This window comes from Mus pahari, chromosome 11, assembly GCF_900095145.1.
Source record: "Mus pahari chromosome 11, PAHARI_EIJ_v1.1, whole genome shotgun sequence".
In the NCBI taxonomy this organism is placed as follows: Eukaryota; Metazoa; Chordata; class Mammalia; order Rodentia; family Muridae; genus Mus; species Mus pahari.
The window spans coordinates 37,259,425-37,272,747 of record NC_034600.1 but is presented as its reverse complement, the minus strand read 5'-3'; the positions used below and the strand labels follow the sequence as shown (position 1 = coordinate 37,272,747).

At 37.7% G+C, this 13,323-nt stretch overlaps 1 protein-coding gene across 1 annotated transcript in view; it reads left to right on the top strand.

The window, feature by feature from the left end:
- Ipo11 (importin 11) overlaps positions 1-13,323 on the top strand; it is a 136,842-nt gene that overhangs the window by 83,452 nt on the left and 40,067 nt on the right. The window contains exons 27-28 of the mRNA XM_029544005.1: positions 704-817; positions 1,990-2,111. Of these exons, the coding sequence (XP_029399865.1) occupies positions 704-817; positions 1,990-2,111 (236 nt within the window). The remainder of the gene's footprint in view (positions 1-703; positions 818-1,989; positions 2,112-13,323) is intronic.

Here is a 13,323-nt window from a genome sequence, read left to right as displayed (position 1 = left end):
TGGACTTCAGGTCCTACCTTTGATTACTCTTGCATTAGAAACACTACATCTTTTTCTCATTGATAATTGTGAAATGAAAGCTTTATCATTTGGACATACTTAGTTGAGTAAATTTTGAGGATAATAACGTAAGTTGCTATATGTTTCCTCATATAAAAACTATAGATTTCTTTTGTGTCTGTTGTGCATAGGGTGGGTATTGGTACATATGTGTTTCTGTGTACACATGGAGGCCAGAGGCTGTGTTGTGCCTTTTCCTAATTACTCTCCACTTTATCCTTGGAGGTAGGGTCAGTGTCTTTCTCTCTCTCCCCTTCTTCTTCTCCCACTCTCCCCCTTCAACTTGAAGTTTGACATTTGGCTAGACTGGCCTTTGAACAAGCCCCTGTCTTTATGCTTATACAGCAGATACTTTACCCAGTGGGCCATCTCTCTTATCCCTAGTTTCAGCTCCTAATTTTGTTTAACAATAAGCAGTAGTATTATAGATGCATAATACCCATATAGTTGTTTAGAAGCTTTTAAAGAATTCAAGCAATACTGAAGATTACACTACACAGACCAACACAAAATTGTTGTTTTATGTCCCTGAAAGAAAATGTTATATTTTCCAATGTTGATATTATAATCATTGATTTTTTTTATAATCATTTATAGTTGTACTTTAACACAATTTTACATGCCCTGTATTTTAATTGTGTAGAGGTATCCAGTAGTGATGTCCATCTATCTTGCTGTTATGGGTCGGGTCTTACTACAGAATACCAGTTTCTTTTCTTCACTTCTTAATGAGATGGGACACGAGTTTAATCAGGAGGTAAGAGTCTGATGCTTAAATTTAAGAAAGTCTGTGACTCAAATTCTTAAATCATGATATTGTATCAGATATATGCACCTTAATTTCCATTCCACCCCAACTTTGGGGTCCTACTATAAGGAAAGGAGTTAAGAAGAGGATTGCAGTGTTAGAACTGGGAACTGCGTTGAGCTTAGTAGTTCTTGACGCACCGTGCAGATGTTGCTGTTTTGATCATTTGAAATATTCTTTGAGTTCATAGACCATCTCAAGTGCAATACGTAGTGTAGGGAACTCACATATAAATGGATTTCAACTAGCTGCTGCTTGCCTGTTCATTTGAAATGATCTAACTGCTAACTAGGACAAAATGTAGTAATCTCAAAGTAGAAAACAGTAAGAATGTACAGTGGATTTTATATGTCCAGATTTTTATGGTGAATGTTTGGCATTACTTATTTTCTTAAAGTAGAAGTAGAAACCTATGTATAAATAAACCTCATAAATAGATCAGTTTTTTTGATCTTTACCAGAGAGGGAAAGAGAGAAGGATGTCTGCCAAAGGCAGCTCCCCGTGGATGTTACTCAGACCTACAAGCCTTTCTTTCATATCAGTGTCTGCCCTTGTGATGGGCCACATGAGCGAGTGCCTTTGCCTGCTGAGTCAGCACGCAGCATCCGTTCTCTCTCCCATTTGGTGATATGAACATTTAGTTCACCTTCAGTTTCATTGGTTCTTATAGCTGTTATAGGAAGTGATTTACTTCTTTTCCTCTGAGGCTGAAGGTTGGGGTTGCAGTCAGTCTGGTCCTCTGAGAGGAGGCATAGCAAATTAGATTGGAAGATTATAGAACATAGAACAGTAATCAATTTGAAAGAAACTATCATCTAAATACAAATAATGTATACTTTTTCAGTATGTCAGGAAGATGCTCTTGATTTATTAAATGATATTACTCAAAATACCATTGGCTACATACAGGTTTTGCATACTTGTCTTTGTCTCTCATGATCAATTGTGGTCAAATTTGGTTTTTCTTAAATTTCTCTCCAAACCAAAGTTTGTCCCAAGTTCCATGTCTTTTGTGTTTGTGTACTTGAACTTTAACTATTTCTTAGGTTTTAGTTGTCAATACCACTTATTCATGTTCAAATAAAATTTCAGATATTGTGAGATACCTCCTTTCTTCCAGATGGACCAGCTTTTAGGAAACGTGATTGAAATGTGGGTCGATCGAATGGACAACATCACACAGCCCGAAAGAAAGAAACTCTCAGCTTTGGCTTTGCTTTCTCTTCTGCCTTCTGATAATAGGTAAGAGAATGAAATCTTGGTTTCTTTCTTTTTTCTTTCTCTATATTTTTATGTGTATGGGTGTTTTTCCTGCATATGTGTGTATTCACCATGTGTGTGCAGTGTCCTTGGAAGCCAAAGCCAAAGAGGGGATTGGATCCCCTGGATCTGGAGTTACAGATGGCTGTGAGCCACCATGTGTGTGCTGGGAACCCAGGTCCTCTGGAAGAGCAGCCAGTACTCTTGAGCCCTGAGCCAGCTTTCTCGCCCAAAGCTGGTTTCTTTTAAGGTGTAACATAGCTTGGCATTGTGTCGTACAGCTATAATCCCAACACTCCGGAGGCTAACTAAGGCAGTCTGGGCCATAGCAAGAATACCCTAAAGGAGTAAAAAAAGTGCAAATAATAAAATGATTATTAGGATGTCTGTGTGTGCCCGAGGAGCATGCTTCCGGAGCCCTTAGTCTCAGTGGTGGGTACCATGGTAAGTGCCCAGGTTCTGCCCCATCTGTAAGGAATACCTTTGTTCCATCTCTCTTGCTGCAGCCATTCTGCAAGGACTCCCCCGCTCCCCCCCCCCCCCAACTTAAGTTTGAATTTTAAAGACATAAAATCAACTATATAGACTTGATACTATGTGAGAAAGATGACTTCAGTATATTAGATCTTTATATTTTAGGGAATTCTTAGAGAATCATTGCCCAATGTTAAATTAATGGCATGAGTCCATTAAGTTTTTTACAGTTGTTCAGTATAACTCCTAGTGTCCTTTCTGTTTTTACAGTTTCATAGCTAAAATACTGTACAAATTCTGAACGTTCAGCTTGAATTCCTCTGTTTTTTTTTTAAAGGCATACATTATTTATGCATAGAGGGTAATATTTCCATGCACTGATTTTTTTAGTGAAAATAATGTGTAGGCTGTTGTACATAAGCCTTCTTTTAGTGTTTTCAAAGGAATTTTTCTTAAAACTCATAGGTTAAACCAAAACTATAACTTGTAGAACAAATGATAGTAATCCTTTGGTTTCTACTCTAGATTGGCAATCCATTTTCAAACTTATTTTAGTATACATACATGTTTTTAAAAGTTTCACATAGACATATGACATGAGTTTCGAATTTTGCTTTAGCTTCAAGTATGTCCCATTGGGGAGTGGCTAATGTAAGCTCATTGCCTTAAACAGGGATTAGTAAAGCAGCAAAATGTACGCCTTGCTTTCCTGGGGAAAATGCTTTGTGGTAAAATGTTCTGGGTATCAGTGGTAAAATATCTGTGTCTGCTTTGATTGGTCATCCTTTCACTTATGATTCTCACTGGAAAATAATGTATGTAATGTTAGTATTTGGGAATTTATGTATATACTTTTATAAACTCTTGAAAGTTTGTTTGTTTTTTGTTCAAAAAACAGTGTCTGGTTGGCTTGATTGAACTTGATTGTGGGCCAGGCTGGCACTGAACATAGGTGATCCCACACTTCTGCTTTTTCACCGCTGTAATCCAAGTGTGTACCACCACATCTGGACTTTTTGGTGATGTTTTTAAAAATACATTAGACTTGTAGTGTTGTAAGGTAGAAATTGTAGGGTGGGTTCCAAGGAGTTACTTTTTTTTTTTTAATAGTTATGAAAAAAGGCACCAAGGATAGGTGCTTTATGAAAAGAAACAGGGTCCGACTCACAGTGTAAGAGGCTAAAAGTTCAAAATCTTGTAGACTCTCATTTGTCTCCTGCCTCATGAGTTTTGATTAGATTAACCTGATTATTCCTGAGTGGATATTCATCACAGTAGACTTAACTCTTTATCTTTAAAAAAATTTGTGTTCATTTTGCTTTTTAAATTATACAAAGGCTATAAGGCCATTTTCATGTAAGTACATAATGCACTTGAAGATATTCCCCCATTTTCATCTTTTGAAATAAAATAAATCTTTTGTAGTATTTTATCCATACATCCTAAGTCTAAGAGACAGGTTTGAGGCAGTGTTCACCTGTCATTTCTTTGTTTTTGGTCTTTGTTTTATTTTTAATTCCTGTCCTTCTTTGGGGCTGGTACCCTGGGCCTTGCACATGCTAGGTAAGTGTTCTAACCATGAGCCACACTCCCAGTAAGTGTTCTAACACTGAGCCACACTCCCAGCTCTTGATTTTATAGCATCTCACTCATGGGAACTAAGCAGTGTCCCAAAAGAACTACCTTAATCCCTTTGAGGGCAGCATCCCTTATGACCTCACCACCTGCCTCTCTACATTCTCTGGGGAGTCATGTGCCAGGCAGACTAGTTCCACTTTCGGTGATAGAAGCATGTTCATTTATATATACTTTTATATCTATGAGTACTTTGCATATATATCTGCACACCAGATCCCATTACACATGGTTGTGAGCCACCATGTGGGTGCTGGGAATTGAACTCAGGACCTCTGAAAGAGCAGCCAGTGTTCTTAACCACCAAGCCATCTCTCCAGAGAGGTAGAAGCATGTTTTAAGTGATTCTGCTGAGCTATCCCTCCCCTGGAGAAGCTTACTTAATGTGAAAGTTTCTGGCTTATATTTGATTGGTTGTTGTTTATTGATTGAATATTTTGAATGCCGTGAAAATCATACATAAGGATATATACTTTGCTGTTTACAAATCCTGATGCTCATATTCAGATCTTCTATCACGTCTTCACTATAAATGAGTTATTTAATGTCTTCATATCTGTCTCTTAAAGCATTGATGCTGATGTTGAAACCATTCATCTAAGAATTTGATGCATCCTTCCCATATGTTAATTGTGTTATGTAATTCATATTAAGGAGCTAGTGAGAATTTCTTGATTTTGTTAATGCTACAGTACCTACTGTATTTATGTATTTATTACAGTTTAAACTGCTGTCTTTATTGTTCAGAATGGAAAATACATATGTTTAATGTTCATTTGTGAATATGATTGTTCTATTGTACCAAAAGAAACTTGTTCTTAAATTAGGGAGTGCCTGGTATTATTTCCGCATCTCTAAACTCTTGCTGATGCATGCAGTGTCGTTTCACAGGACATTTAGCTGCTCTCTGTGCCTGCACAGACAGATCGTAATGTTGGATGTGGCGTTTCTAAAGGCATTGTGTACTCTGTTAGATTTTAATAAACCAAATGTATTTACTTTGTGTGTCAGTCTGTGTACCATGGGGGTGTGCTGATAAGAGAAGACAGCTTGGGAGCCAGTTCTCTCCCTCTACACAACATGTCCTGTCGGGTGACCGGCAGCCTTGGGAGTAGATGCTTTACCTGCTATGCCGTCATCTCCCTGCCCCTAGTCTATTGGTTTCTCTGTCGTAGCTGAATTCAAGTCCATTTGTGCAGACACAGAGTTTTCTTGCTGTAGGCATTTTCTCTAAAGTCTTCACTTAGTGGTTGTATTTTTGTTAGAAGGGAAGGGGTATGTTGCTATTTGGAAAAATTAAACATTAAGAACAAATTTCTTTTGGTAGAATGCAGTAGCTTTATGTAATTTCGTAAAGGTTATTTATAGTTACTGAAAGAGAATTTTGTAGCCTTACCAAGTGACACCCTCCCCTGAGATTCATAGTTAAGGCAGTCTATAGAAACAGGGAAAGTGGACAGGCCACGGAAAAGGAGACCCTCATGTTGTTCTCATCTTATCTTGTGTGTCGTCCCTTTATTTTGAATTTAATAGACTTGTCCCTTAATTCTTTCCTATTTGACCTGTATGATTTAATTGAAAATTGTGTGCATAGTATTCTCTCCCACTTTGTATTTTACTGATACTACTAATAATAATTGATAGAAGTCAGAAATCAATGGCTAAACTATGTATAATTATTCAGCTATAAGACTTTTATTTATTTACTTGTATGTGGGGGCATGTGTGAGATAAATATATATGTATGTATGTGTGACACATATATCAAAGACACAAGACAACTTGAAAGTTGGTTGTCTCCTTTCACTTTGTGGAGACAGGGTCTCTCTTTTCTTTGCCATGCTGTATACTCCAAGCTGCCTGGCTTGAAAGCTTGTAGACGGTTCTCTTGTTCTCAGTACAGAAGTGATGAGATTGCAGGTGCATACCACTGGATCTGGCTTCCTTACATGATGCTGGAATCCAACTCAGGTCACCAGGCTTGTATGCCAAGCGCTTTTACCTTCTGAGCTGGCTGCCTGGCTCCTAAATCTTTATTTAAATAAAAAATTGCATTAGATTCAGATTGCTTTTCATGCCAAAGTATTCAAACTAATTCAGACATTCATGTAAAGTGAAAAGTAATTCGGGAATCTCTTTTACTCTTCCCTCATTCCCAGCTCATTCCCTCCCTCCCTCCCTCCCGTCCTCCCTCTTTGTATGTTCATGTTTCATATGTAAACACATTTGTGTGTGTGTGGGGGGTGCATTTGCACATGTGTTTGAAAACCAGAGTTCACCTTTTATTTCAAGCTAGAGTCTCTCTCAGATTTAGGTAGGATGGCTGTCCAGCCAGCCTCGGCATCTCCTCCTGTCTCAGCCTTCCCAATGCTGGGGTGTAAGTATATGGAGCCACATCAGCTTTGTTGACATGGGAGCTAGTGGTCTGAACTCCAGTGATCATGCTTGCATAGTAAGCATCTTACCTACCTGATCTCTCCCCAGTCTCTTCTCCCTAACTTTTGTTTGTTTGTTTGTTTGTTTTTTGTTTTTTCGAGACAGGGTTTCTCTGTGTAGTCCTGGCTGTCCTGGAACTCACTCTGTAGACCAGGCTGGCCTTGAACTCTCCCTCACTTTTTATACAAAGATAAACTCATGTTAATAGTTTGGTAAGGAACTTTATATTACTTTCTAACCCAGGGCATGTGCCTTAATTTTCTCAACTAATTGATAGTAATCAGTATTTTGTATACAAAAAATATTTTTAAAAATTTAAACATAAAATATCAGGATATTGTGTTAATATTTTGTTCATTCTAAATTATTTGATGACTTTATGTACTGTTTTTAAATCAGTAAGTCTTCAATAAGTGTTTGAAAATAAATAGGTCAATGCACTTAAAAATTCTTGGTGTTGTAGCACATGCCTTTAACTACAGACTCAGGAAGTAGAGTCAGGCAGGTCTCTTATGAGTTGAAGGCAAACCTTTATGTTTGCTTTATGCTTTTATGTTTAGAGGGTTCCAGGCTGGTCAAGATTACATAATGAGACTCTGTCTCAAATATTCTTATTAAGATCATATTATTTCATATACTTTTATTTCAGTTTGCTTTTTGATTTAGTAATTGTGATGCTGAGCAGGAGAATGTCTCTCCGTAATGTACTTGGCTTCAGCTCCTCAATACCTACCTTAAAAGCTCAGCTGTGATCCTATCTCTGGGGAGTAGCGACTGTCTGAGGGACTCTGAGGGAGCTTAGACTGCGTGTGAGAACCTAACTTAACAAGCAAGTTCTAGGGTCAATTTCTCACCTTCATACACACATGCAGGCATGCACGCACACACAAACACAGAGACAATATGTGCTGTTGATAACTAGAGACTTATTTAGAGTTTTGAATACCTCAAGTTTTCAGACATTTGACTTTAAAATTCTCTTTCAAGTTATAGGAACTACTTAGGTGTATATATTAGGAAAACTGAATGCCTTCTGAAAAAAATACTTTCCTGAGACTTCCTTTCAACAATACTTTTGAAGCACAGATAAACTTGCTTCCTGTCTCTCAGTTTCCTGTATCCATGGCAACCCCTGTTTTACACATTGGCTGTAGAGGAACCAGTGTGCAGAGTGGCGTTTCCTGCATAAGCCATGGCTTTAAAATTCAGAAACAGTGGAGTGCTGGTGGTCAGCAGTGCCCAGAAGGGACTGAGTTAAGGAATGGCGCTCTGCAGAGTTAAAACAAAGCCTTAAAGCCACGTGATGATATGATTCCCGTATCCTTGGTAAGATTATGTAAGTATAGTCCTTTAGCCGAAAGAATCTTGTGGAAAACTACAGCTTGCTTTTTCTGTAGTGTTCGTATTTTCATAAGTTGTTATTTGATGTTAGGCTTCATGTAGATTATGGGGCATGTATCCAAAAATCATTATCCTCACGTCATTTGTTATGTGTGTCAGAGTCGGTTCTAAAAGTTTATCTTAGCAAACATTTTTTAGTTTGTTAAGTTTGAATTATCTTTGCTAAAGAATTGATTTCATAGCTGTGTTAGCAGTTCGGTTCGAAATGTTGACCGTAGCATACTGTCACCCATAATACGTGTTAACACACGGTTTTGGCTTATCCTACTTTAAATGGACTACTGAAGTTTCAGTATTTTGATACTTTTAAGTCCTTTCTGACAATTAAAGTTTTGTCTTTGGAGTCAGTTGTGATGTGGAAAAAAAAGTTAGATTGGGTTACATGTGGATTTTTATTTTCTCTTCCTTGCCTGTGTTTATTTCTGGTTGCTACCTGCTCTTTTTTTGTTTGTTTGTTTTAAATATCATTATTGTTTAAAGGGATACTGGGATATTTGTATTCTTACCAACTCTAAATGGAAGACAGACTAACCCAGTCCTTTCACATTCCTTAGTATTTTCCTAAAGGTCCAGTTTTTCGGTATCTGGGAATAATGTTTCATGTTTGTGAAATTGGATTATTTAATTCTTTTGCAGAATTCTATTTGGGTAACTATCACGTATGAATATCTTAAAGGCTTTGTTCAGTTAAGCCATTTGTATTTTCTATCTTTAAACAGTTTTATAAACTGCTTAGCACTTGAAGTATTTAAGGGGCGATGAGCTCTTCATGGTTTATATTTGTGGTCTAACTGGGCATCTTTTGTTCTGAGGAGATTGATTGGTGATCTGTAACTACCTGCCCTTACAGAGAACTCACCACTGTCCTAGACATAGTTGGTATACTTGTTCCCAGATTCTTTTTATTGAACAATAAAATTTTAAGGATATAGATCTCAGATTTTCAATCTTATCCCTCTTTAATTTTTGTATCTAGAAAGTAATATTTTAACAAAAGTACCATTAAATGTTCTTACAAATCTTGAGACTGTCTTTACGTTACCTTTTTGAATCACGACAGCCTTTTGTGTTTATCAGTGAGTTATTGATGTTAAGAGTTATTAATGTAAAGTATTCCATCCTAAAGCATGTAAAGATTATAAATGTTACTAGGGTTGGGTTTAGTAAAATTAACAATCTTTAACACTTGACTTTAACTGATAATTATTTTAGAAAATTTAAACCTGATGCATTTAACTTGTTAAGCAATTTATTGTAAATTAGAAACAAGAATCTTAACATTGATAATAATACATTTGAACCTATGGGGGCATCTTTGAAGATCCTTAATCTGTCATTTAATAATCTTACAGAATTACATCCAAGGGTCCCTAAGCCATTGTCATCATTGACCCCTCTTCAGGCAAATTCCAATTTTGTGAATGCAAAATTTTGGGTCTTCAAGAGTGGCTAGCCTCGTCAGCCATTGCTGTAAACATCTGTTATCAGAATCCCATATCTATGTGTGGCAGAGCATTACGTTATATTAAATGGACTAACATTACAAATTACCTTTACCTTGGACCAATACATCCAGAACTTGGGCTGTAAAATCTCTTCTATTCATCACACGACCACTGCACTTATGATGACCTGGCATAAAGTAAGCACAAGTGGGAATGCTTTGGAAAGCACTGTGGCGGAGAGCAGTCACGTCTGGGAACTGATCCGAACTTCCCCGGCCAGTAGATCTTTTCAAGAGAGTACACTTGGTAATGCACTGGAGACGACTGCAGTTGTGCCTGTGCAGACACAGCTCCCTTCTGTTACCTTGAACTCGGAAAAAACCACTGCTCTACCAATTGATGCCTCTTCTGTGTCAGGAAAAGCATCTCTCATTTGTACCCAAGAAGTTGAGAAGTTGAATGAGGCCTTTGACTTTTTGCTAGCTTTTTTCATCTTAGCTTGTGTTTTAATCATTTTTTTGATCTACAAAGTTATTCAGTTTAAACAAAAACTAAAGGCACTAGAAGACTCAGTGGAAAATAGACTCGAGTATTACAGCTTTTATCAGTCAGCAAGGTACAATGTAACTGCCTCGGTTTGTAACACCTCCCCGGATTCTCTGGAAAGTTCTGGCTTGCAACAGATTGGACTTGATAAACAAATTGTTCCTGAAAATGGGGCACAAGTCATTCTCTTTGAACATTCTGCTTTATGACTCAACTAAATATTGACTATAAAAATCTCCGTAGTGCCATATGGCCATGAAATTTAATCCTTCTCAGAGAACTATGTTAGGATTGTTAAAGTGTTTATTAGTAATTTGAATAAAGTATATTCATTCTGCATATATTTTCTTTGATATTGTACTAAGATAACTAGCCAACTTTCTGGGGACTGAACATCATGTGTTACAAATCATGTTTATTTCTAAAGTCTTGTAAGGTTGTACTATCTATATTAAATTAGACATAAGGAAAAATGGGAGAGAATTTAATTAATTTTTCAGAATTCTCATGACTTATGATGTATTTTAACTCTGACTTGAGCTGAAGCTTTTAATTTTATGCTTTGTTGCTGCCTAGGCACTAAGATTAGAGTATTGAAAAACTACCTGTGGTTCCTAGTCTTGCTAGAACTTGAACCTAGAAGAGGACCCATGATTAGTATGTAGTATGCTAAGTGCTGTTCTCAGAAGCACTTTTGAATATGTGGTGATGAAGGGTAACTTTATGAAAAAAGTAAGAAGCATTAAAACTGTCATTCTCACACACCTCTTGGTGCTCAAGAGGCAGAGGCAAGCAGATTCTGTGAGTTCTAGGCCTGCTGGGGTTCTATAGTAAGGCCATGTGCCAAAACTAAGACGGAGCAGCAGCAACAACAAACACACTTTATCAGCAAGCAGGGATTAACCCAGTAAAGAGAGCTGTCAGAAGGTTACCGTGTTAGAGAGATTCACGAGCAAGAAAGAATACTGCTGTTCAGCACCTAAAGTCCTGATGAGATTTGCAGCTATATAGATGGAGAGATCAATGGTTAAAGGCTATTATAATTTCATGCTTTATGCTGAGGGCCACAGGGAGAAATTTATCCTTGAGAAATTTATCCACTGGAGAGATACTATGGAATTCGCCCTCTTATAGAAAAAATTCACTCTTTATGGAAGGAACAACATTAACTAAGAAGCAGAACTATTAACCCTGGTGAGAGATGCCAGTATAGTCGTGGGCAGGATGGATAGAAAGTTACTCTGCCAGTCTGATGACCTGTTTTGGTAGTTGATTGAGAGGAGCTAAAAGATGTTACACTTTTGCCATAGGCAATTCTGTACTCTATTCTGGAAGCTAAGAAATAATGTTGAGGCGGTGGGCCAAGAGGTTCAGTTTTAAATGAATAGTATTTCATGTTCATGTGTAGTTGATATCCCTGTATATATACCTGGCAAGCAGGAGTTCAGGATCAGGGTTTATTTGGTAAAACTTATCATCTAACACATTGAAAGTAAAAACAAAATAAAACAAAAAATCCTTTGCTGCCAAAACAACTAAGCAAGAAAATTAGGACTCGAGTGTTTAGACTCTTTAATATAGATATTTATTAGAGGAAATCAAGTAATGCAATGATTTTCTATATTAGTACATGTTTGAAGTTACATACAAATAATATTAAGCAATAATTTAATAAACAAATAATAAATGTTTGTGATAGTTTATAGTGATCTGAACCACAAGTAGATGACCAGCTATGTTTGTTCTTCCTCTTGATCCAATTTTCATACTTTATTAAAAAGTTAATACTATCCATATATTCTAAAACATTCTAAGGTGTTTAATCAAATAATAATTTTAGCTTCTTTTCTAAAATGGGAATACTTGTAAGGTAACAGTATTATACAATGCCTTAAGACTGTAAGAAAACCCTATACTGTACAATGCCTCAACCTCAGATTCACCCAGAAGTTTTCTTATCCCTGCTCCATTTCTACCACCCAAGTGTGTGTTTGAGTCGGTGTGGAACACATCAGTTAGTTTTCAGGTTTTGTTTTGTTTTAAAACATAGTCTTTTTATGTAGACCAGGTTGGCAAAGTGTTGAGATTAAAGGTGTATGCCAACATACCTGTCTGGTTTTCCATGTTCACAAGTTTGTGGATACTGCTGGTTGGGAGACCATGTGTTGAGAATCACTGCAGAAAGGTATCTGAGAGAAAATGAGAAGCACCTGAGGCGTTCGTTTAAGACGCACTGGAAGTTGTAACGGGGCTGAGAGATGCTCACTGCAGGAAAGTACCTGCTCTGCAGGCTTAAGGACCTGAGTTTGAATCCTTGGAACTTGTGAAAGTGAAAGTGTCTGCAGTCTCAGAGTCAAGAGTCTAGGGCTTACAGTGGAAACTATCCAAAGAGATCCTGTCTCAGGCTGGGTGGATGGTGACGGTGGATGACGGAGGTAGGCCTGTCCTCCACATGCAAGACCTGCACTCACTTAGAAAAGAAGGCACTAGCAGCTTCTACACCCACACCAGGGGTTCGGTGTTTGGATCTAGGCTTAGTTTATGATTTCAGGGCCGGGGGCGGTGTGTGTGTGTGTGTGTGTGTGTGTGTGTGTGTGTGTGATATTAAAAAAACAAAACAAGCCGGGCGTGGTGGCGCACACTTTTGATCCCAGTACTTGGGAGGCAGAGGCAGAGGCAGGAGGATTTCTGAGTTTGAGGCCAGCCTGGTCTACAAAGTGAGTTCCAGGACAGCCAGGGCTATACAGAGAAACCCTGTCTTGAAAAATCAAACCAAAACAAACCAAAAAACCAAACCAAACCAAACCAAAACATTCTTTATATTATTTATGACTGAAATGAATATTTTTCCCCTTGAGGCATTCTTAATCAATATTTCTTTTGTCAACTCCTCAGAATTCGTTCTGTACCAGTTGTTTGCATATAATTGCCAAAGGTACATTTAATGGAAGAAAATGCAAACAGTGCAGAAGTGTGTATAGTAAAAGGTAAAGGACTCTTCATACCCCCTAACTGAAATTCTGTCTTAAAGACATTCAAAAGAAACATCACTGTTTGGAGTTTAGAAAGAGCCTTATGACAGGGTCTCTACTTTGATCTTAAGTGTCCCAAGCTTAAAGATTCCACTGCTATGACCCAGCAGCTTAAGCTTCAGTTAAAAAAAAAAAAAAAACACAACAGGGCTGGTGAGATGGCTCAGTGGGTAAGAGCACCCGACTGCTCTTCCGAAGGTCCGGAGTTCAAATCCCAGCAACCAC